The sequence below is a fragment of the Leptodactylus fuscus genome, chromosome 9, assembly GCF_031893055.1.
Source record: "Leptodactylus fuscus isolate aLepFus1 chromosome 9, aLepFus1.hap2, whole genome shotgun sequence".
Classification (NCBI taxonomy): Eukaryota; Metazoa; Chordata; class Amphibia; order Anura; family Leptodactylidae; genus Leptodactylus; species Leptodactylus fuscus.
In genome coordinates, this window is record NC_134273.1 from 57407895 (window position 1) to 57433407 (window position 25513).

General features: G+C 42.0%; 1 protein-coding gene across 1 annotated transcript in view; it reads left to right on the forward strand.

Annotated features, from left to right (window-relative positions):
* Positions 1–25513, forward strand: part of CFH (complement factor H) — a 177294-nt gene that overhangs the window by 110295 nt on the left and 41486 nt on the right. Inside the window, exons 12-18 of the mRNA XM_075287702.1 lie at positions 602–775; positions 5856–5888; positions 6134–6169; positions 7939–7998; positions 8671–8730; positions 12120–12179; positions 19682–19861. Of these exons, the coding sequence (XP_075143803.1) occupies positions 602–775; positions 5856–5888; positions 6134–6169; positions 7939–7998; positions 8671–8730; positions 12120–12179; positions 19682–19861 (603 nt within the window). The remainder of the gene's footprint in view (positions 1–601; positions 776–5855; positions 5889–6133; positions 6170–7938; positions 7999–8670; positions 8731–12119; positions 12180–19681; positions 19862–25513) is intronic.

Sequence of the window (25513 nt, forward strand, 5' to 3'; positions counted from 1 at the left end):
CAAGCGGATTTGAAGAACAGAAACCTGAACGCTAATGTGAACCTAGCATGACTGCGCTTGTTAATCAGGAACAGTGGGGGCTAGAGAAAATTCCAGCAGCACAGGAATCGGTGGAGTGACGGCTGTTAACAGGTGCAAGAAGCTTGAATTGGTGAAGGTGGTTAAAGGTATTCTTTATGGTGCCCATAGACTATGTGGTCCGGTTGCATTAAGAATGTGTTTAATAGTTGGGCTGTGTAAAAATAGCAAGTGCAGCAGAGCAGCTAACATATCACATGCAGCCAGCCCTCACAGCAGCCACCGCTTATTGTTGGTCTGCAGTTGTAGTTGCTAGTGCTTGAAATAAAAAGTAGTCACAGCCCATTATATTAACACAACTGTACACAGCCTGGCTGCACCGTGTATGGACACCCTAATAAAACATTACACTAAGATTGAATGTGCATGCTACTGGGGGCATCAGGGATGTGGGCTGAATGAATGTCTGATAGATATGATAGATATGATCTGATAGATGGCCTATAGGAATGAAGCAGAAACCCCAGCTTTTGACATTAATACTGCTTATGTTTCTATTCAGACCATTTTTTTTTTCTTTCAGATATTCTGTGCACTATTCCAGATACTTTAGATCTTATACTAAGCCCTACATGGGATTCTTATCCAGTCAATAAAAGAGTATCAATTTCATGCAAGGAAGGCTTTGAAAGAGATGGACCTTTGAACATTCATTGTACAGAAAATGGTTGGAATCCACCATTACCCATCTGTAAAGGTGAGTTGATATAACGTAGGAATATTCTTGATAGATAACAAAAAACCCACACGTTTCTACATTAACCCTTTCCCTGCTGCCCATGTATGTTATACATCCTCCCAGCGTGGCACTTTTCTAGCTGAGGGCCTATATAATATGTTCTCACTACTAATGGCAATATCTCAGGATTGGTTAGGGCTATGTAGATGACTTTGGATTCATTTTAAAGATGAAACGCAGCTCTTAAGATGCTACCTGAGTCAGGAGGGGGGGGGACATTTTAGAGTCCCATATCTTAGATCTTCATGATAGCCCTAACAGATCTGGAGCGATTCACTGTTGAAAATATTGCAGATCTCTAATCCTGGCAGCATTTTTAACAGCGATTCACTCTGAATCTGTAAGGGCTATCGTGAAGTTCTGAGATATGGGGCTCTAAAATGTCCTCCCCACTCCTGCTTCAGGTAACATCTTAAGAGCTGCTGAAGGAGGGGGGAGGAGCAGACCTGCAGACTGCACAGAGATGATAAATTATCATCATCTGTGTATAACCTGTATGTAACTCTGAGTATGGAGGAGGGGGGTTAGCTGGGACTTTTGTCCATGTTATCCCCTCTTCTATCAGTCAGAGAGCATGTTATATTTTTTTGTTTTCTGATTGTCACACAGGGGGATAATGTAATACCCCTCTGAGCCTTACTAGAGGGGTATTCTTATTAACATAACCAGGAACTTCATTGGCAACATGACCCAGATTTTTACCAATTTCTGCACTTTTGGCATTTCTTTAGCACCTGCACATATATTTAAAATTTTTGTGCAGTGTTTGTTTGTAATCTGTTTGCTGAAAAGTTGCATATGGTGGTTGAATATATGAAATAGTAATTTGTATTTTTATATAAGGTATGCTGTGAAATCATAAAAAGATATCATTTGGTATAACAGTCACAGTTTGCCATGTGCATTATAGATTTTTAACATATCAGTGAACAACAACAAAATATTGCACAGATTAGGCAACAAAAAATACATATAGTGCAGTAACCTAGAGCACTGCAGGAAGTAATAAACACATGAGTAGCGCTGCAGGGGGTAAAAAGCATGAACGTGAGATAACCATAACAAAAAACTGAAGAACAGCATGCACCATCCGGGGAAAGGTGGATCGTAGCAAACCCTAGAGTGCCCAAGTGCTGGGGGACATAGGGTCCACCGTGGCCCACTACCAAATAACAAAAACTGAAGAACAGCATGCACCATCCGGGGAAAAGTGGATCGTAGCAAACCCTAGAGTGCCCAAGTGCTGGGGGACATAGGGTCCACCGTGGCCCACTACCAAATAGTAGCAAAGTGAACTGCTGGGATCAAAAACCTGAAAAGTAAAAGACAATCAAATCCAGGGTCTGCCCTGAAACATAGTTAAAATGGCAATAGCAGAAACACCTACAAAAGGTGCAAAGTGAATACAATGAATGAGATGAATGAGCCAAGCTCAATAAGGATTACTATAAGTAAAGTATAGAAGATAAAGTCAACATTTGGGAGAGACAAAAATCAGTCTGAATAGTAAATAGCGTCTATAACTGGCAATCTGCAACAAATAACAAGGTTAGCAAGTCTGATACTCATCAGGTAGATACTGAGCTGGTTGCTCCAGGAGGGGCAGAAGTTGTCAGTCTCTTGTGTTTCAGCAGCCAGGGACAGGAGGGTCTTAGTGGCTGCATTTGGTTCGGGGTTTTCCACTGGTAATCCTTCACATTTTAAGACTTTCAGGCCTTCTGTCAGGGAGCGTATGAGGAATTTCTTGCTGTTGAGGGTAAAGGTGATCTGGACCAGGAAGTCCCAGCAGTAGCGTATCTCGGCCTTCTGCAGTGTCAGGGTAATAGGGCGCATGGTTCTGCGCCTATCCAGAGTGGACGGGGCAAAGTCTGCAAACAGTTTAACTGATGGATCTATGTCAGGCAAAGGTTGTACATTCTTAGCCGCTGAGAGGATCTGGTCTCAGAACCAGAAGAGGACAGCGCTAACAATACATAGACAGGATCCAGCGATGACGCTGCTGTGCTCTGTGGAGAAACAAAAAGCCCCCTGTGTTGTTTGAAAATGCTGCAGCTAAGGCTGCTGCTATTAATGCATGTTGAAAGTAAATTTACTGCTGGGATAGCCTTTATAAAGGCCACAATACAGTGTGAGTAGTTAAAAAAAACCCAAACAAACAAACATTATTTGTAATGATAGACTCCTCATATATATATATGGGTTCTTAAGTAGTGAAAAAACTTAAATTTGACAGAGCACTGTGTTTTTAGCAGGTTGTATACCACGTGCTGCCATCCATTACTCTTAGGCTCCGTTCTCACGGAGTAACGTGCTGCTCATTTGCACTTCAAAACAGATCCCATTGACTTCAATGGGTGTTGACTTACGCGCGTATCACATTGAAAGCAATAGGTAAAAAATCCTCCCATTCAGTTCAATGAGTAGCACGCGTAAAACTGAACCCATTGATCTCAATGGGATTCTGTTTTACTGCACTCACTCTGAACGTGGTTATGTGTCAGAATGAGCAGAGTATAAGGCTTAGTTCACACGGAGTTAACGCGCGCACATTCTGACACGTATACACGTGTCAGAATGTGAGCGGTCAAAACAGATCCCATTCATTTCAATGTGACGGCTTACGGGCGCTACACATTAAAATCAATGGGAGGCTTTTAGCCTTCACACGGAATAACGCTCTGCGGATTTTGCCACAAATTACACGTGTAAAATGTGGTAAGTCATTGAGTTCAATGGCTTTTTTTTTGTATAACGCGCGTAATTTTGTGGGCGCAAAATTATGCGCACAAAATTATGCGCATTATACGCCCATAAGCCGACACATGGAAATGAATGGGATCTGTTTTGAGCGCTCACATTCTGACACGTGTATACATGTCAGAATGCGCACGCGTTATCTCCGTGTGAACCTAACTTTGTGTGAAAACAGCCTGACACGGAGTTACGCTCCGCTCATTCAGACACGTAAACACGTGTCAAAGTGACCGCAGGTAAAACAGAATCCCATAGACTTCAATGTGTATCGGTCTTACGCGCACTACACATTGAAATCAATGGGAGGCTTTTAAACTCATTGATTTCAATGTGTAGCGCGCGTAAGATCGGCACACATTGAAGTCTATGGGATTCTGTTTTACTGCAGTCACTTTGAAACGTGTTTATGTGTCTGAATGAGTGGAGCGTAACTCCGTGGGAACGGAGCCTTTACCCTATATGCAACCTGTGCAATAAATCCTGAGCATTATTTAATCAGTACAGTGAATGTTGTAAAAAGAATAAAAAATGATTAAAAAGTCTTATATTCCCCAAAATGGTAGAGATAAAACGCAGTCCTTGTCTCACAAAAAGGAATCCCTCAACCAGCTTCATCAACAGAAAAATACAAATGACTTCTCAATAGATGGAGAAGCAAAAACTTTTTTTTTTTTAACCCAAAAATGAGTATTTATTCTGCAAATTTAGTAAAACAGAAAAAATCATATCAACCCATGGAATGAAAATAACGTTACTTATGCAGTAGGGTGAACGAAAAATGTTTAAAACATTATAAAGCAATATCAAAATTAGTGTTTATCCCCCAAGAAAGCGGTTAGAAAATATAGTCATTATAGGTGTCATTAAAAAAAGCATCCGATGCTGCAAAAAATATACTTATGTGACTACATCGACAAATGAAATGTATAGATTAGAGAATGTGACACTGAAAAACTCAGAGATCCCCACGTCCTTTAGGGCAAAACTGTCTGCAGCAGGAAGAAGACTGGATTAGCTGTAGAAGAGTATATCAATGTACACCACAGGTTTAGTTTATAAATAATGTAGTATTTGGTGTACCCAATGTACTCCACACACGTTACATATAGAGATGAGCGAACACTGTTCGGATCAGCCGATCCGAACAGCACGCTCCCATAAAAATGAATGGAAGCACCTGTGACGCCGGCCGCCGGCAATGTCAGCTTCACAGGTGCTTCCATTCATTTCTATGGGAGCATGCTGTTCGGATCGGCTGATCCGAACAGTGTTCGCTCATCTCTAATTACATTTACACTTTTCTCTGCCCACTGTGCAATCACATATTGAAAACTATTGCTCACTGAACATCTTCAAAAAATTATTTTGGGGAATTTACTTAAAGTGGGATTCCACCTCCGAAGCTCTGAAAAGATGACATGGCATCCAAAAACGAAATGTAAATCTGGAAGCAGAAGGAGCATGATTTTGCTTTTGGAACACAGATTTATACAGTTTGGATTTTGGATGTCATATTGCTTCACCCAGCCACTGAAGTGCCAGTAGAATGTAATCCCCTGATATGTGATTCTATTTTAGAGACCTTAGAACACCCTTCTTTGAATTTATTGAGACTTGTAGTGAGCAGTTTTAACTCTTGAGTGTTGCATTCATTTGTTTTCTAGAAATTAATGTGTAGCTAATGGTGAAAAGTGAAAACTGCAATTTTACTAAAAACAGGCAATTTCAGTGTTTGCCAGATTTCCTATGTACCAAAAACAAATGTAAAAAAATATTGCCCAGAATCAACTTACTACCACAACAGCCCATAGACATCACTTGTCTACTCTCACTCCACTACACCTGTAATGGTCCCCCCTCCCCCACCTTTTTCCCCTCTACTATGACAAGTTTGTTATTATTGCTAGGTTTTTCAAGGCATTCCTACTTACTCTTTTATGCTTTGTATAACAAAAACGTAGTACAATGCCTTTATCTTGATGTATAGGATCCCCTTTACTTGGTATGTTGTACTTAATAAAAACAGTTTTCACACAAATAAATGTAAAAAATAATGAAACATGTTATTACTAGCATGGAGTGCACAAAAAAAATGTCAGGAAAAAATGGTCTCAAAATCACTTGGGGACGTTATTGTTCCAAAGGTGTTACAAAATCAAGTGTTTTGTCCTTAAGGAGATTTTTGGCCATTGAAGGGGTTAAACATATACTTTCTGTTTTGAAAATGTAATACAGAACACCTTTTTTAAATGTTTATCAATATTTTTTTATTATTATTTTTCAGCTGTTGTCCCAACACCAAAGCCAGAAACAAATGGTATGTCTAATGTTCTGTTTTTTATCTTTCATCAATACAAGGTTGAAATTCACATTAAAGGGGTATTCCTATCTCATGGATCTTATCTATATTGCAATCTTATGTAAATTCAGCACTTTTCCTGGATAGGTTGCTTTAGCAATGATGCTTTCTTTGCCCGCTATGTTAGTTTATTCCATACCCCAACCCCCCATCCTTAATTTATTAAATTCTTATCAATATTTATTTTGTTCCATTTTTTCCAGATGATGTTCCAACACCAAATCCAGATGAAAAACATGGTATGTTTAATGTTCTAGTCTTTTTTTTTTTTTTTTATCTTCCATCAATAATACACAGTTCAGTCACATTAATGTACCACCTGTCACAATCTAGAATAACCACATTTCGCAGAGCGGACCGCTGCGAGACGTGCAGGAAGAGAGGGGATGTTGTGATGATGATCACTGGGATGTTGAGCCATGCCGATTCCAGTGCCGTGGCCAGCGCCGTGGCCAGCTGCGCTAGGTTACACGGTTGACCATCAATGGCGCGAACAACCCGATCGAGGTGGTCTCACAGATTCTCGATTGGGTTCAAATCTGGGGAATTTTCTGGCCAAGTGAGTACGGTACACTCATCCTGGTGCTCCTCGGACCACGCACGTACACTGCGAGCTTTATGACACGTCGCATTGTCCTGTTGGTAGATGCCATCATCCTGAGGAAAAACAATTTGCATGTAGGGCTGAACATGGTCCGCAAGGATAGATGCATACTTGTGTTGATCCATCGTGCCTTCCACAATGATGAGTGCACCCAGATGGCTGATGACACATGCCTTCTACGATTGGTTATTTACCGTTGACGTCAAAAGTAGGCGGTGGTCACATTAATATGACTGGACTGGACTGTGTAGAAAGTAGACATTCACATTAAAGGGGTATTCCCATCTCAAGGATCCTATCTATACTGCAATATTATGTGAATTCAAGAGTTTTCTATGGTGACAGTGACTGTCACAGCATGCTGGGAGTTTTAGTTCCACAGCAGCTGGACCCCTGAACAATTTTAGTTACCGTAGGAAGCGTGCGCATATTCGCAATTTAATCAATGTCTGCACCACGTAGAGGTATCACTGTGAGCTCCTACAGTTTTTTGAGGTTTTTGGATCAATTCTAAGCCTTTTCTGCACTTGAGAAAGGGGTTTAATGCCTCAAATACCCAAAACGCCTTTGTGGCCTTGTGTGTTTACTTTCTGGATTGCGTAAGCCGATGGCTGGTCAGGTAATGGAGGGGGTGTACATCTCACTACTCAGGTGGGTGAGGATGTGCAAGTCTATCTTCCATGATGTAATTGGGTAATTGTATTGGGTTGCATGACTGAGGCTCTGTCTTCCTAATTACATTATGGAAGATAGACTTGCACAGCCTCAGTCAGCGCCCTCTATTGGTGTGCATGACTGAGGCACTGACTTCCTAATTACATCATGGAAGTCAGATTTGCATATTCTTCCCATGTTCCTTTGCAGTGGAGCGCTCATGGCTTAATAAGACTCCACACACCTAAATGGTGGTTCTCTCCCTATGGAGTGACAATATCCCCCCAATCCTGTCTAGCAGCTTCTCACCTCTGCCAGGTCAGTCCTCTCTGCACCAAGCTGACAAGATGCAATAACATCGAAACAGCTGTCCTTGGCTAACGTCATGTGGCAGCACCCTTACATGGATAAATTATCACTAATGACCATTCCTAGGAATAGTCGTTTGTAATAACTGGTCCAATAATCAGCCAGTGTAATAGGAAACACAAGGGACTATACCCAAGAGCTTGCAATCTAACTAACAGGAAATGCTCTGTTTTGATGGATTCTTCAAGCATGTAAAATGGTATTGTCTGCTGATATTGTCTTTTCTATATATTTTGTACATGATGCATGATGGCTTGATTCCCTTTTGTGGGTTGTATAAAAAAGAGGCAACATGCGAAATGAGTGAGCTCATTTAATAAGTATTGGAGGAAACTGATAAGTGAATGTACAATAATATTGATGTTTTTTTCCTTTTTCTAGTTGAACATCCCAATGAGGCAGACTCAGTTGCTCCACCTTCAGGTTCAAAGAATAAGACAGGTATTTTATAAATTGGCATATACTGTAATATCTAATTGGGGAAAAAAAAAAATCATAGGTCTCATACAAATTTTTCTACCTTTTACCTTTGCTCCAATTTAGTTAAGGTGCCAGTAATTAGATAGATAGATAGATAGATAGATAGATAGATAGATAGATAGAGTTATATATATATATATACATATATATATATATATATATATATATATATATATAATCTATATCCAGTTTTTGCAATACACCTTTGCCATATGCTATCTGTTGGTAGTGGGTGTAATCTTCTAGCACTCAGTGGCAACATGTATAAAGCTCGGAGATTTTATTGGTTATACACCTTCAAATAATATTTTTCCTTCTTATTTTTTTTATTTTTTTTTTTGGGGGGGGGGCTTGTATGTAGGATTAGCCACCTACTATTATTTGTTACTGTCCTATTCTAAACAATTGGGGAGTTCACACTATATATAGGACCAGCAACAATATATTTTTTTTGATTTGTGGTGTATTTATAATATATCATTATTTTGGACATTCTATTTTAAAGCATACCAATAAATATTAGTTTTACCTTTGACATCAAGTTTTGTTTTTGTTTTTGGATTAGTCACAGCCATTGCTTCATTGGGATTCAATAAGTGAATGTACAATAATATTGAGGTTTCCTTTTTCTAGTTGAACATCCCAGTGCACCAGACTCTGCTGCTCCACGTCCAGGTTCAAAGAATGAGAGAGGTATTTTACAATTTGGCATGTACTATCTGTTTGGGGAAAATAATAAGCTATAGGTTGCATACAGATATTTCTACTTTTGTTTCAATATGGTTAAGGTGCCAGTTTCTCTTGTAGCGATGCGATGCAATACAATACTGTGACATGACTGCAAATCACATCACATCCACTGTGTGGTCACACATAAACACATGTAAGACAGATATATAGAATAGAGAAGCTGGTCAAAACCTGACCCAATAATTTGCTTTACTGAAATATTCCCATTAGGACATTACTGTAAAGTAGAGTTTATAGTTTTGGTTACTTGACCTCTGATAGAATGAGTTACATGTGGCAATAACACAAATTACAACATTCATGTGCAATTTAATCATGTTTACTAGTACATGAATCTTTATAGCTCTGTTACGTATGTTAAGTGTCTGTGTTCTTGTTTTGGTTGTGCACAGTTTATTATATTTAAAAGGGGTTGTCCACTTTCAGACCAATATTGAGAGACAAATGTTATGGTTTGTATAATAAAAAGTTGTACATTTTTCCAAAATACTTTCTGTATCAATCTCTCACCATTTTCTAGATCACTACTTGCTGTCATCCATCCTGCTTACCACTAGTGGACGAAACTCTGACCATGGTCATGTGATGGTCACACAGGTGCACAGCTCAATATAGTCACAGCACAGTAATTAGACATCTTCCTGATAGCGAGCTGTACCCCTGTGTCCTCATCACATGACTATGGACCGTAAATCACATGACCAGACTGGTCAGACTTTTATCCACTAGAAGCAACAGAATGACAATGAGCAGAGATCTAGAAAACCATGAGGAATTGATACAGAAAGTATATTGGAAAATTATATATCTTTTTATTATACAAACAATAACATTTGTTTCTCAATATTGGTCTGAAAGTGGACAACCCCTTTAAGGTTTGCTTTTTTTCTTATACAGTATGCTGTAAAGTTTATTACTATGATGGTAATTGTACTGCGCCAGAGGTCATTATATAGAATGTGCAGACATTTCTTCTCTTTTTTTTTTTTTTTTTTTTGCTTGAAAAAGTTTTATTAGAATTTTTCAGAAAGTACAATAACGCAATAAAAAAAAGTCAGGCAATAAAGAGATAACAGTCAAAACAATAACTAATAGCCATGGGGAGAAAGGGGCACAAAAAGAAAATATAACCACAAGTGAAGGAAAAGAGAGGGGAAGCAAAGGAGAGGCAAGGGGAGATGCTCCTGAAACATACAAAGTAATGAGAAGGTATGTGTACCAAAACTAATAACTCCAAAATCCTTTATCTAGTACACTAAAAATTAACTTTTATTAGTACTCCAAAAAGTTACATGAAAAGGCTAGCTCTAAAAAAACTGAAAAAAATAAGGGGCCTTTCAATGAGACTCTGTAGTCCAAAAAAAGAGTGTTATGTAAAAATACACTGTGATCGTTTGAGAATAATAAAGCTTTTCACTCCAGTAGTATTATTCACCCACATATAACCAGTCTTGTGGGCTACATAGCTTAAGGAAGGGATAATACCACAGTGCAAGTATTTCATGCATACACACAAGCTAAGAGGTCGGTAAAGGGCCGACCTACAAAACTGGCTATCACTAACTAGAGGGCTTATGTTACACCCCCCCACCCCCCAAATACTACCTACAGTCTCATACACACACAATACCAACTACAATTGGCACACACTATTAGCCCTCATGCCCCGTTGATGCGTTTCTGTTGATACAAGGTCAGCTCATCAGAGGCAAACAGGTCAAACAAAAGCTTTGCATCACAGCCGACCAGGCTAATACACGTAACGCTCGTTATTATGTAAGGCAGCCATGTATATTACCAGTACACTCTGCCTTTGTTTGACCTCTTTGCCTCTGATGAGCTGGCTTTTTACCAGCAAAAACGTGTCAAGCATTAGTATCTATTTTTTTTTTTTTTTTTTTTTTTTATACTGTTTGAGGCTGAGGCCCCATGATGCGGAAACACAACATTTATGGTTGCAGATTTTTCTTCAGTTTTATATACCAAAGGCAGGAGTGGATTGAGCAAAAGGTAGAAGTATAAAAGCGCCCTATATATGTTTCATTCCCTTTGTAACCATTCTTGGCTTTGGCTCAAAAAACTGCAGCAAAATCTGTAACACAAGAAGCTTTGTTTCCACAATGTAGGGCCTCAGCCTTACTTTTATACTACAGTTACATTCTTAACACACAAGCCGTTTCCTTGTGTTTGTCTTTCAGCAATGTGTTAAATTTTTTGCTTCAGGTTTTTTTGTTTTTTTTTTTGTTTTTTTAAATAATTTAATAATGGTTTGAATTAGTTGCTAGATAGTCTGTGTGCATGTATATTATATATAAAATATGTTATAAAATATGTAAATATTTCAGTTTCATTTTTACTTTAGTACATTTTTATTTTAGTGCACGAGCTGTCTTTTTGTGCGCATCTTGCTGCCACTGAACAGCCAGTATAATAGAACACACAAGGAACTATACCCAAGAGCTTGCAATCTGTAACACTTTACCCAAAGACTTGATAGCTCACCAAAAGAAAATGTTCTGTGTTTGGTGGCTTCTCCAAGCATAAAAAATGGTATTGTCTGCTGATAGATAGATAGATAGATAGATAGATAGATAGATAGATAGATAGATACATTTATTTTATTTATTTATTTATTTATGTATTTATTTATTTATTTTTGAGTTTTTAACACATTTTTACAAAATGAGAAAATATAATGAGTGAGAACAATGACAAATGAACATGTATCATCGGTATAAAAAACAATGAAAAACAAACATAAAATCAATCTAAACAGCATCGCATTTCTTGTGTTATTTGAAGGGTAAGGGCTATTTTAAATATTCTATCACCCAATTGTAAGATAATACGATATATTACAGACATCTCAGGACTAAGTAGAAGTATTCAAGAATAAACACAAGGGAAGGTAGGCAAATAAGAGAGAGGGGGTGAAGACAAATACACCAAATACAGAATTGAGAAATTTAGGAGATACGAGTATAAGAGTAAGTACAACCCATTATTCAAGTGGACATGGGAATGTAAGTATAGGAAACAAAAGGACTAGTAGAAAGAGAATAAGTGAGACGAGAAAGATAGAGAGCTGGAGCGAGTGTGGAGATTCCTTAGAAGAGTATAGAAGGACAGAAGTCTGCAAGAAATCAACTCTGAAGAAGTTATTTTGTATGTATATTTTGTACATGATGCATGATGGCTTGATTCCTTTTTTTGGGGGATGTATCAAAAACCTGCTGCATATAAAATGACTGAGCTCGTTATAAAAATAAGAATTGGAAGAAACTGATTGCAATAAGTGAATGTACAATAATATTGAGGTTTCCTTTTTCTAGTTGTACATCCCAGTGCACCAGACTCAGCTGATCCACCTCCAGATTCAAAGAATAAGAAAGGTATTTGGCATGTACTGTACTATCTGTCTTGGGAAAATAATAAGCTATAGGTCGCATACAGATATTTGTACCTTAGCTTCAATTTGGTTAAATGCCAGTTTCCTTTGTAGTGATACAATGCAATACAATACTGTGACATCGTAGCAAAAACTGACGGGCTGCGAATCACATCACATCCACTGGGTGGTCACACATAAGCACATGTAAGACAGATATATTATGACAGAATATATAGAATAGAGAAGATGGTCAAAACCTGACCCAGTAACATTCACGTATAGTGAATCATTTTTCCTATGACATTTTTCCTATGACATGAATCTTTATGCCTGGTTCACATCTGTGATCGGTATTACGATTGGTGGGTCTCAGAACGGAATACCGAATGCATGGACAAGCGGCGAGCTTGTGAAAGCACATGGACCCCATAGACTATATTGGGGTCCATGTGGTTTCCACGAGGTGTCCGGGCGAGTCATGTGGAGCGAAAAGTAGTTCATGAAGTACTTTTCTCTCTGTATGTTCTGTGTGGACATTATAGTCTATGGGACAAACAACACTTAGCATAAAACATAACTTTTAATGTCAAATATGGTCAGCTAAAATCTTTCAACGGTATAGCTAGGGCTAAAATTAGAATACATAACTCAATAAGAAAAGTAGGGAACACTATAGAGATATAGCTTTTTTGCAATGTTCCTAGATACTGCAGGGTAGTTCAGCTTAGGGGAGTGATAATCACAACTTAACAGGTGACGGTTAGCACTAAATAGGTGCCTAGATGATGATAATCTCACTGATACTGTAGCTGATAACAATGTTGTATAGAGTAAATACCTTCTTCCCCCCTACTGTTTTGATGCTGTTCACACTGCCCTAAAGCGTCCACTCAATAGCAAAGTTAACCTGACACCTAAACATATAACTAGTGTCCCTGTCCACTTGATAAATATGCCATTCTATAGGGTTCACACTAGATATGCTGTAAATAATTAATCTCTCTACGCGTTTCGATTACATATTCTCATCAGGAGAGGATAAGGAAAAATAATAAAGAAGATGTTGCAGTAAAAACCGCATTTCCCGGTTCCCCGATGGTGGGAGCCAGTACTCAGTGCCAGACGCTGACCGCTCTCATGCTGGGGTTTAAATAGAGCCCTAGCACTCTCACGGGCACGCCCACCATGCGTCATGCGGACCTCCACCAATTAGCTTGCAGAGTGTCCAAACAGGGGAAACTCCCCTTCCGTGGGCGTGTACATACTCCCGCGGCGCTCTGTTATCCAGCACTTATACTATACTATGACAGGAGGAAACCAGAACGTACGTGATTTCTCATATTTATGCAGGCAGAGTATCGGACTGGGGCTACAGTAAGTCCTATTACTGGTGACATCAAGTGGGCATCGGGCTTACAATATCTGATATTAGTCTCTGATATGTTATTAGGGTCTAAATGATCCAATGATGCGAGACTAAAATCAGATATTGTAAGCCCGATGCCCACTTGATGTCACCAGTAATAGGACTTACTGTAGCCCCAGTCCGATACTCTGCCTGCATAAATATGAGAAATCACGTTGCGTATACGGCAAGCTCTGCTCATGCCGGAGCGTACACGCCGGCACTCCCCATTCACTTCAATGGGACTGCACGGAGTGAAAGAAGCAGCCCATTCATTTCTATGGGGAGCGCTCGTATCCCCGCTCCCATAGAAATGAATGGAGCTGCTTTAGACGCCGCTTATTCTGAACGTGTTTTACGTTCACCCTAAGGGCGGGTTCACATCTACACCCAGGTCTCCGCTTTCAGGTTTCCGTCTTCTGGTGACAGGAGATGGAAACCCGGCAGACAGTGAGCGCCTATGAGCGTTTTGTGGTCTCCGTGGCAAAACCATTTTTTTTTAAAAAAAAACAGGACATAAAGTCTTGCATGTCTGACTTTGTGTCTGGTTAAAAAAAACGGTTTTGCCACGGAGACCAGGAGACACTCACGGGCGGACACTGCCGGTTTCCGTCTTCTGTCCAGTTTCTCGGGCAGAAGACGGAAACCTGAAAGCGGAGACCGGGGCGCAGTTGTGAACCCGGTCTAAGGGTGCTTTCACATTATGTTTTTCACATCATGAAAAAAAAAGATCTGTTAACAGATGTGCATTCATTTGCATCAGTATTTTGTTAAAAAAAACAAAAAAAGCCATTTTTTGTGTTTACTTCTGCAACCCATCACATGTGTTTCACTTAATACCATCAGGGCTAGTACATGAGGGGGTTAAATGGGGGAGCAATCCACCCCTAATGGCTGCCTCCACACGTGTGCTACCCCTGATGGTATTAGGTGAAGCACATGTGGGGGAGGGGGGTGTAGCTTAGGAGCTATTCCCCAAGTACTACAAGTCACAGCACAATTTTTTATTTGTTGAAGCTTGATGTTTCACCTAATACCATCAGGGGTATTGCACATGTGGGGGGAAAAGCAGACATAAGGATGCACCTAATACTATCAGGGGCAGCCATTAGGGAAGCACAGATTGGAGGGGCAATCAATCCCTAATGGCTTTCCTCGACTCCACATGTGTTACCCCTGATGGTATTAGGTGAAGCACAAGTGGGGGAGGGGGTGGCCGTGGAGCTGTCCCCAAAGGACTACAAGTCACAGTATAATTGCTTTTATTCATGCTGTGACTTGTAGTGCTTGGTGGACAGCTCTTCTGACACCTCCCGCCCCCACTTGTGCTTCACCTAATACCATCAGGAGTAACACATGTGGAGAGGGCAGCCATTAGGGATTGATTGCCTCCCCAGTGTGTGTTACCCCTAAAGGATGCTACCCCCCTGCCATTTGTAACCCTCATTAGAGAAATGGCTGTTGCCGCCCCTCCCTGACTTCTCACTACTTGTGTCTGGGCTCCTGAATGTCTACAGCACTATCCCCATGCTATCTTTTACTACAAGTGCCGTCCCATTTGCAGAGAGAAGATAGCATGGGGATGGTGCTGTAGACATCCGGGAGCCGGGATACATGGTGAGAGGTGGGGGAAGGGCGATAGTACATGTTTTTCTGTCCGTTTGAAATAACAGACAGGGGCATACATAGACCATAACGGAGTGTTTGAGATTTTTTTATTGGATGCAATGGGTCCACTGACTGACACATTTTTATAAGGTAAACATATAAAAACATGTCAGGTTGTGAGATTGTAAAGGAAGGAAGCTTTCTGAGGGGAAGAAAAGATTGAGGAGTGAAAAGTGGGAGAATAATAAAAAGGTGATCCAGAGCAGCCAGACTTTTTGGTGGGTACTAACATTCTGACGTAGTGCTGTAAGTAGGTCTCCCAGCTGTCGGATGTGCAGTAATTCTTGTAACCAGTCTGACAGAGTTGTAGACAAAATGTAGATTTCCAGAGGTGGGAAATGATAGACCTGCAATTAACATGTAGCCAACTAGCCAACGGACAAGCTTTTAGATTTTGCGAGGGAAGATAGAGAGGAGAAGGGGGGATGCTGGATTGTTCTCTAATGCAACACCAGTCACATCTCTAATGACCCTACAAGCCTCATGCTAAAATGTGTGGAGGAGTGCCACAAAACATGTAGCATTATGCCCCACTCTGCCGAGCATTGATATGACAGAAAAGATCTCTTGGAGAACCGATGGTACTCTGTACCATCTTAAGATAATCTTTTAATTAGTTTCCTGTGCCTTACAGGAGACATAAAACTTATGGCAAGAGTGAAAGTCAGATAGTCAAACATGAGGTGGAAAGGGAGAGCCAAGTTCCCTCTCCCAACCCACCACAAAAGATGGTAGGGGTCCTCTCTATCAGTGCAGTGCGCTTGAAGAGATTGATCCTCTAGTTATTATAGTAACTATACTGTAAGTGGCAGTTTCGTTAAATAATGAGGGCAGGGTCATTATCGGTTGGGAGATGAAGAACTGAACGCTATCTGCAAAAGCTAATATATTGAGATGCATGTCTTCCGATCTCAAGCCTTGGATGTTTGGATTGTGACAGACGGCCATGTGTAAGTGCTCCATGACTAGAGCATATAGAAGAGGGGATATCCTTGATTAGTGCCATTGTGAATGATCAGGGGGAAGGAGCCGGTACCATTGACATGTGAAGTGGAATGAAAATGATACATGGTTTTCCAAATTTTAATGAAATAAAAATTTGAAAAGTGTGATGTGCAGAACTATTCAGCCCCCTATATCAATACTTTGTAGAGCCACCTTTCTCTGAAATTACAACAGCAAGTCTTTTGGGGTATGTCTCTACCAGCTTTGCACATCCAGAGATTGAGAGCTTTGCACATTTGTCTTTGCAAAATAGCTCAAGTTTGGATGAAGAGGGTCTGTGAACTGCAATTTTCATGTATTGCCACACTCAATGGTCTGGGCGATTCTAACGCATGAATATTCTTTGATCTAAACAGGTTTTCTTCCATATTTGCTCTGTATTTAGCTCCATCCATCTTCCTGTCAACTTTGACCGACTTCCCTGTCCCTGTTGAAGAAAAGCCTCCCCACAGCATGACGCTGCCACCACCATGTGTCACAGTGTGGATGGTGTGGTTAGGGGAGGTGAGCAGTGTTACTTTTCTGCCACATATAGTGCTTTGCATTTAGGCCAAAAAGTTCAACTTTGGTCTCATCTGACCAGAGCATCTTCTTCCACATGTTTGTTGTGTCCCCTATATGGCTTGTGGCAAATGGCACTTCTTATTTCTTTCTTTTAACACATGCTTATGTTTTTTTTTTCCTTTTTGCCACTCTTCCATAAAGCCCAGATTTGTGGAGTGAATGACTTATAGTTGTCCTGTGGACATATTCTCCCACCTAAGCTGTGGATTTCTGCAGCTCCTCCAGAGTGACCATGGACCTTGAGGCTACTTCTCTGATCAGTGCTCACCCTGCTCGATCTGTTAGTTTAGGTGGATGGCCATGTCTTGGTAGGTTTGCAGTTGTAGAATACTTTTTAGAATAACCCTACTTTAAAAACAACTTTATCTCTGACCTGTCTGGTTAGTTCCCTGGTCTTCATGATGCTGTTTGTTCACTAGTGTACTCTAACAAACTACTGAGGCCTTAACAGAACACGTGTAGTTATCCAGACACTAAATTACACACAGATAGATTCTATTAACTAATTAAGTGGCTTCTGAAGAAAATTGATTGTACTTAATTGATTGCAGGAGTATCAGAGTACAGGGGGTTGAATACATCTGCATGTTACACTTTTCAGATTTTTATTTGAATAAAATCTTGAAAACAATGAATCATTTTCATTCCACTTCACAGTTATCTCCTACTTTGTGTTGGTCTATTACTTAAAATCTCGATAAAATACAGTTTGTTTGTGGTTGTAAGGTGACAAAATGTGAAAAAGTTCAAGGTGTATGAATACTTTTGCAAGACGCTGTAATTATGGCATCGATTCACATGGCCTTTATGAAACAAACTGCATGCAATGGAAACAGTAAAACTCTGCAAACTTTCTGTTTAAAGTGCTGAGGGAAGAACTGAAATGCGTTGCCGCCACGGTTTTTCCCGCAGAGCTTTATTGCTGCGAGAAGTCTTTAGCCTAAAGTATTTTTTTAGGGGTCTTTAATTGATGACTTATCCTTAGTCCAATAATTGAGCCTCCAGGAGATCAAGTGTTTGATCTCCTGGAGGATGCACCTAATACTATCCTTTGAAAATAAGCCCTAACTAGGGTTGAGCCGATCTTGAGATTTCAGGATCTATTTTAAAATCCGATTTCCGATCATTTTCCAGCCGATCACGATTGCGATCGTGAAATTTTCTCGATTGCCGATCGGAGTCCGATCTTTTCCAATCCTGACCGCTCAACCCTAGTCAATGCTTCTCTATGGGAAAAGTCATTTTTAGGGTTGAGCTGATCTTGAGATAACCTCCAACCTCGATCCCGCTGGAAAAGATCGGGATCGGAATTCTGATCGTGATCGTGAAATTTACTTGATCGGAATCCAATCTTTTCCGATCTTGATCGCTCAACCCTAGCCCTAACGCATCTTTTGTAGCAAATAAAAATATAAGATTCTGACTTATTTTCAGGGAAAAACAGGTAAGTCTTCAGTTGAAAAGTAACAGAATACCCTTTTAACCCCTTCCCGCCGATGGCATTTTTTGATTTTCGTTTTTCGTTTTTGACTCCCCTCTTTCTAAACCCCATAACTTTTTTATTTCTCCACTCCCAGAGCCATATGAGGTCTTAATTTTTGCGGGACAAATTTTTCTTCATGATGCTACCATTAATTATTCTATATAATGTACTAGGAAGCAGGGAAAAAATTCAGAATGGGGTGGATTTGAAGAAAAAATGCATTTCTGCGACTTTCTTACGGGCTTTGGTTTTACGGCGTTCACTCATGTCCCCTATATTCTGTGTTTCGGTATGGTTCCAGGGATACCAAATTTATATGGTTTTATTTACATTTTGACCCCTAAAAAAAATTCCAAAACTGTGTTAAAAATTTTTTTTTCTAAAAGTCGCCATATTCCGACGGCCGTAACTTTTTTATACGTAAGTGTACGGGGATGCATAGGGCGTCTTTTTTTGCGGGGTCGGGTGTACTTTTTAGTTCTACCATTTTTGGGAAATGTTATTGCTTTGATCACTTTTTATTCAAATTTTTATCAGAATCAAAACAGTGAAAAAACGGCGGTTTGGCACTTTCGACTATTTTTCCCGCTACGGCATTTACCAAACAGGAAAAATATTTTTATAGATTTGTAGAGCAGGCGATTTAGGATGCGGGGATACCTAACATGTATATGTTTCACAGTATTTAACTACTTTTATATGTGTTCTAGGGAAAGGGGGGTGATTTGAACTTTTAATTCTTTTTATATATTTTTTTTTTTTTGCATTTATTAGACCCCCTAGGGGTGTTGAACCCCAGGGGGTCTGATCACTAATGCAATGCATTACAATGCTAATGCATTGCAATGCATTGCAAAAAATAATCCTTTCTTTTGCAGGCTGCATAGACCAGCCTGCAAAAGAGAGGATTTGCAGACAAGCCTGGGAGCCTGTACAAGGCTCCAGGCTGTCATGGCAATGGGACGTCAGCCCTGGAGCATGCTCCAGGAGCCGGCAATCCCGGCCAAAATGGCGGCGCCCATGCGCCGCCGGGAAAATGGCGCCTCCGGCGCCTTTGACCGCGGCGCCGGAGGGGTTAATGCCTCCGATCGGTCCCCAGACCGATCGGAGGCATTAGAGCCGGTTGTCTACTGCTTAAAGCAGTAGACACCCGGCGGCTATGGCGGCCGCCCGGCTCCCGGGCGGTCGCCATAGTTACAGACACGACATGCGCCGTACTATTACGGCGCATGTCGCAAAGGGGTTAAAGAAACAGTAAAGACAAGAGGCCTGAGTAGCAGAAGTTTGGAAGAAGGGAATGTATTTGTAGGAGGAGGTGTGGATGAGGGCTAAACAACATTGTTCATTAACACATCCTTTTTTTTTTATTAACTCCTAGAAGAAAGAAAGAAATGTCCTTGTGCATATACTCCAAAAAATGCTGAAATTATAGATCTAAAGGAAGAATATTATAGCAATGACAAGATTACCATGAAATGTCTCAGAGGATATAAGCAATATGGCTCTTCAACAATTCAGTGTATAGACGGAAAATGGGAACAGCCTCTAGAATGCATCAGTAAGTAAATTGATTTCATATATATTGTACTTGTTTCATACACTTCCTCACGTCATCATAAATTTTGGGGTTCCACACTGGCAAAATTTGTGAGCCGCATCTTCCCTGCGCTTGTGCGCCCACTTTGACAAGTCTACAGTAGCCGCTGCTAGCCTCAATACACTCCAGCAATGCCTACATCTGCCTAAAGCACCGGCTGTTTTTTCGAGGTCATCACACGCTGAAACCCTATATAACCTATGTTGAGCAGGGTGTGTGAGCAGCAGAGACCTTTGATGGAGTTCCAAATCCAAAACCCAAGGGTTCATCAAAGTCAGCTCCCTCAGTTTCTCAACCATGAGTGGCCATGGATAGCAGACCTATGTGAAATCCTATCCTATCCTTTTCACTGGACACTTTACAAACTCACTAGATCCTCTATGAAAGCGGATAAATAATTGGAAACCTTCTTTCCTCCACATAAATATGGACAGAAACATAACTTTAAACCGAAAGAAACATTAGCATGCGCTAATCACAATTCCTGATTTGACAGCTGCATTAAGCAGGGTGCAGAGTAACATGCAGACCAGGCCCGAGCACCAGGAACAGGTGTTACAATGGCTAGCGGATAATGCTTCCAGCTGCTTTTCCACCAGCCAGTCAGCCACTAGCTCCAGTTGTGTTCATACCCAAGAGTCTGCCCCTCCTTCCTCCCAACATGCCCAATCTTCCCAGCAGCGTCATCCCACCCTTGCCCCCTCCCAGGATCTATTTTCAGGTCCTTTTACTGTGTCTCCCTCTGTAGAACCACTTCCCGAATCCCAGGAGCTACCAGACGACTTTGTGTGTCCTGATGCCTAAATACTGGAGCATCCACCATTTCCTGCCAATTTTGTGGTTATGGACCCACAACCGGTGTTTCTCGGCCTCAGTGATGATGATAAGACACAGTTGTGATCAGGGCAAGCTATGGTTATGTGCGGTTTGCAGTAAGAGGAGAGTGAGCAATTGGAAGAGGAGTTGGTGGACGACGAGGCCACCAACCTGACTTGGACAGGGGTGATGTCTAGCGGGGAAAGCAGTGTAGGTGTGAAGGCAAGCGAAGCAAGAAAAAAGGTGGCTAGAGGCAGAGGCATGGACAGGGGTGATGTCTAGGGGGAAAGCAATGTAGATGAGGAGGCAAGCTAAGCAGGAAGAAAGGTGGCTAGAGGCAGAGGCATGGACAGGGGTGATGTCTAGGGGAAAAGCAGTGTAGATGAGGAGGCAAGCTAAGCAGGAAAAAAGGTGGCTAGAGGCAGAGACATGGACAGGGGTGATGTCTAGGGGGAAAGCAGTGTAGATGTGGAGGCAAGCTAAGCAGGAAAAAAGGTGGCTAGAGGCAGAGGCATGTCCATAGGCACAGAAACTCCCCCATCAAGGCCACGTTCCTCGATGGTGTGGAGATTTTTCAATGTATACGTGGAGGACAAATTTAGTGCGGTTTGCACACTTTGCAAGTCTAAACTGAGTAGGGACTCTGAAAAGAGCAACCTTATCACCTCTGGCATGCACCGTAATTTGGAAGGCAAGCCCTGAGCTCAATGGGAGAGAGCAAACGCAGGACAATCGTCGGTCAGCGTTGCCAACACTGACTCTTCCATAGTTTCCAGTGCTGGAGCTGCAGTCCAAACCACCAGCCTGAACACCTCAACATCGGTCTCTGACACTTTGGGGAGTTCACCCTCATCTGCACCTTTTCTGGCCTCTGCTCCTCTCACCTGCACCTCATCATGCACCTCTTCCCAGCAACTCCCCATCTCCCAGGCGTTTAACTGCAGGCAGAAATACAGCGCGACCCACCCACATGCCCAAGCCTTCAACGGGCTCATGTCAAAACTGCTGGCCCTGGAGATGTTGGCGTTCCTGCTAGTGGAGACTCAGGCCTTCCATGACTTGATGGCAGCTGCGGCACCTCGCTATGATGCCCCTAGCTATCATTACCTCTGTTGGTGTGCCGTCCCCGCCTTGCGCCAGCACTTATCCCCTAACATTAGTTGAGCCCTGAGTTCCGTGCTTTGCTCTAAGGTCCACTTGACCACGGATGCATGGACAAGTGCCTGTGGTCATGGACACTGCTTCTCTGTAATGACAGGCCGGGTGAATGTAGTTGAGGATGGTCCCGGGTGCAAACTGGGGTGGCCTATCTCCTCTCCCAGCCCAAAATTCCTGGCAGGGCCTCTCTGAAAGCCTACTCCTCCGCTGCAACCTCCACCATACTGCGACCTGTAAGTGCTTCAGCACTGGGGTGTGGAGATGTCAACAGGTCATGCCGAAGCTCATCAGCTTGGCCAACAGAAAACACACTTCCCCCGAGGTTAGGGATGCCATCCTCGATGCGACGGCAATGTGGTTTTCCCAGCTGCAACTGGGCCCAGGCATATTTGCGTATGTGATAATGGGCGGAACCTCATAGCAGATATGGAGCTTGCCAGACTCAAACATGCTCCCCACATGGCCCACGTTTTCAACTTGTTGGTGCAAAGGTTCTTTGAAACCTATACCATTGTGCTTGACATACTGGTGAAAGTGCGGCCATTTTCATAAGTGAAAAGTAGCCTCTGCTAGGCTGAAAACATTCAGAGCACACTCCTGTTATCTTCACACCGTTGGCTGATGGAAGAAGATGAGGGGAATGAAGTGGCATTTGATGTCACTGTCCCACTCGAAGCTTGAGGGGAAGTTCAGTGCATCCTATTGCTTCAGCACGGATGGTGTGAAGGGGAGTGGAAAATGGAGGAAATGGAGAGTGACCCTTCCAGTTGGGGGCAGCGAAGTCATGCCAAGTAACACTCTGGCACACATGGCTGACTTCATGTTGGGTTGCTTTTCAAGAGACAAAGGCATAGTTCACATCATGAAGAGCAAACAATACTGGATTTTTGCAATCCTCGACCCCCTGTATAAGAAAAAAATCTTGTCATTCGTTCTGGTAGGGGAGAGAAAAAATCGCATAAATGATTGCCACAAGCAACTGGTGCAGAATATGATGGAAATGTTTCCGTAAACCCTTGCTGGCGGCAGAGACGAGATTTCCTCCAAGAGGCTAACAGAGAGAGGCCATCCGATCCACAACCACCAGGGGAACACTCTCCAAGGTCTGGAACACGTTAATGCCCCCCCACCCCCCGGCCAAACTATCGCCACTGAGGGGCCTAGTGTCATCAGGAGGGAAAAGTATAGGTACATGTTGCGTGAGTACCTGGCCAACCACAGCCCTGTCCTCTCTGATCCCCCTGCGCCTTACACATATTGGGTGTAGAAGTTGGACCTGTGGCCCTTGGGGTGAGTGGAGGCTTCCCCCAGCTGAGGTTTGGGTGAATTTGGCCAGAGGGTGCAATTACGCCCCGCAGTTAGCCTTTTTGGTTTCTTAGAGTGTACACAATGAACCCCAACTGTCAGTTGCAGAGCCACTCTTCTACTTGTAACTGCATGATAGAACTTGAGTGTCTATGCTCTCTTGAGTTAGAGATAGATTGGGGCCCCTGCATTTTAAGTTTATGCCCCTTTCAGCTTCAGCCCATAAACAGAGATGTTATTTTGTGCCCATTAGTGCTAATTCAGCCGTGCCACCCCCAGGATTAATTCTTTTACTCCTCTTTTGGAGTTGTCAGTTGTCCCAGCAGCGTGGGAGTGGAATACAACCAGGAAAGCTGGATTCAGCGTATATATACTATACACAGATTTGATGTATACCACTTAGGTTTTTTGGGGGTATACACCAAGGAAAGCTGGATTGAGCGTATATGGCCTGACTGATTTGCTGTATACCACTTAGGTTTTTGAGGGGGTATACACTGAGGAAAGCTGGATTGAGCATATATGGCCTGACGGATTTGCTGTATACCACTTAGGATTTTTGGGAGGTATACACCGAGGAAAGCTAGATTGAGCGTATATGGGATCTTATATACCCTATGTGAGTACACAGGTTTCTGCTTACCCCTATGAGACCGGTATATACTATATACCAGTGGTTGGGAAAAAAGGGCTTTTGGGATATTTTGGCAGGTTGAATCGATATACCGGAGGTGTATATCTCCTCTCCCTGCAGTATAGCTCTGAAAAGAGCTGCTGTTGTTCAGTTTTCCTGCCTATAATTCTATCTGACCCTCAAGTCCGCAAGTGGACTCAAAGAACAGAAACACGATCACAGGTGTGAAGCTAGTGTCCCTTGTACACCACATCCATACATCTAATTCCCCTACCTTCCACCTGCCTATACACATACTCCAATACAATGGGGCATTCACACGGAGTAAAGTGGCGCTATTCTGCCATGATAACTCTCGGCAGAATCAGCGAATAAAGACTCCCATTGACTTATAGGTTCCGTTTTCCACGCGGAACACATTGAAATCAATGGGATTCTTTTTATCAGCGCTGATTCTGCCGCGAGTTATCATGGCAGAATCAGCGCCACTTTACTCCATGTGAATACCCCCTAATTTCCACATCCCTGCACAATACACATGTACAGCCTCACTTTTTCCCTTTATCCACCTCCTAATATGCAGTCTCATGTAAAAATCTTTACCCCTCTCTCCTCCTCCACCTACAACATGGCACTGCATGCAGACAGCACTATCCTCTCTGCCTGCTCCAGCTCCATCCTTCAGACAGTCCCATGAATAAAGCAGCCCTACAATTTATCCCATGCATTTTAATTTAAAAAAAAAAAAAAAAACACCCTCTCTAACCTACCAGGGCTAAATACTGTCATGTCAGCTGCTGACTGCTATTTTCAGCGGCGCTGGAAAAAAAAAAAAAGAGCCTCCCATTGACTTCAATGGGTGCCGCTAGCTTTTATTCCACTAGTGGAAAAAAAAAGCTACCGGAACCCATTGAATTTAATGGGAGGCATTTTTTTCAATGTGGAAAATTCAGCGCCAAATAAAACGAAATTTTCCTCCATGTGAATGAAACCTAAGACCCGCTCTTCTGACAGTGGAGAGATATTGCTGCCAAAATTAATGGCACCAATATCTCCAGCACAGGGGCACATACCGTGAAAGCTGGCAGTGCAGTGAATTCAGTCTTTCTAGTGGTATATAAGACCACCCATTTCTGAGGACATGGAAGGTCTAAGTTTAGGACAGCTATGGGACCTGCTCCATAATTTCCAGCTCTTCAATTTGGCCTGGACACACGACCGCAAAAACAACGACTGTGTGTACGGAACCATTAAAATATAATAGTCCACAATATTATCCACAATTGTGGATAAAAAATATGGTCATGTGCATTACAAGTTACGCTGGGTTCACACCAGCGTTCGGGTCTCCGTTATCAGGTTTCCATCTTCTGCATGCAGAAGATGGAAACCTGTCATGCCGAGTCCGGCCGTGAGCGCCTGCGAGTGTTTTATGTTCTCTGAGGCGAAATAGTTTTTTTTTAAACCGGACACAAAGTACTGCAAGTCCGACTCTGTGTCCGGTTTAAAAAAAACGGATTCCCCGTGGAGAGCATAAAACGCTCACCAGCGCTCACGGCCGGACACTTTTCAAACCCATTCAAATGAATGGGTTTGAAAGATGCCGTCAGGTTTCCGTCTCCTGCCCTGTTTTGTGCAGGAAACGGAAACCTGCATAACAGAGTCCCGGGCACAGATGTGAACGAGCCCTGAGTAACTCC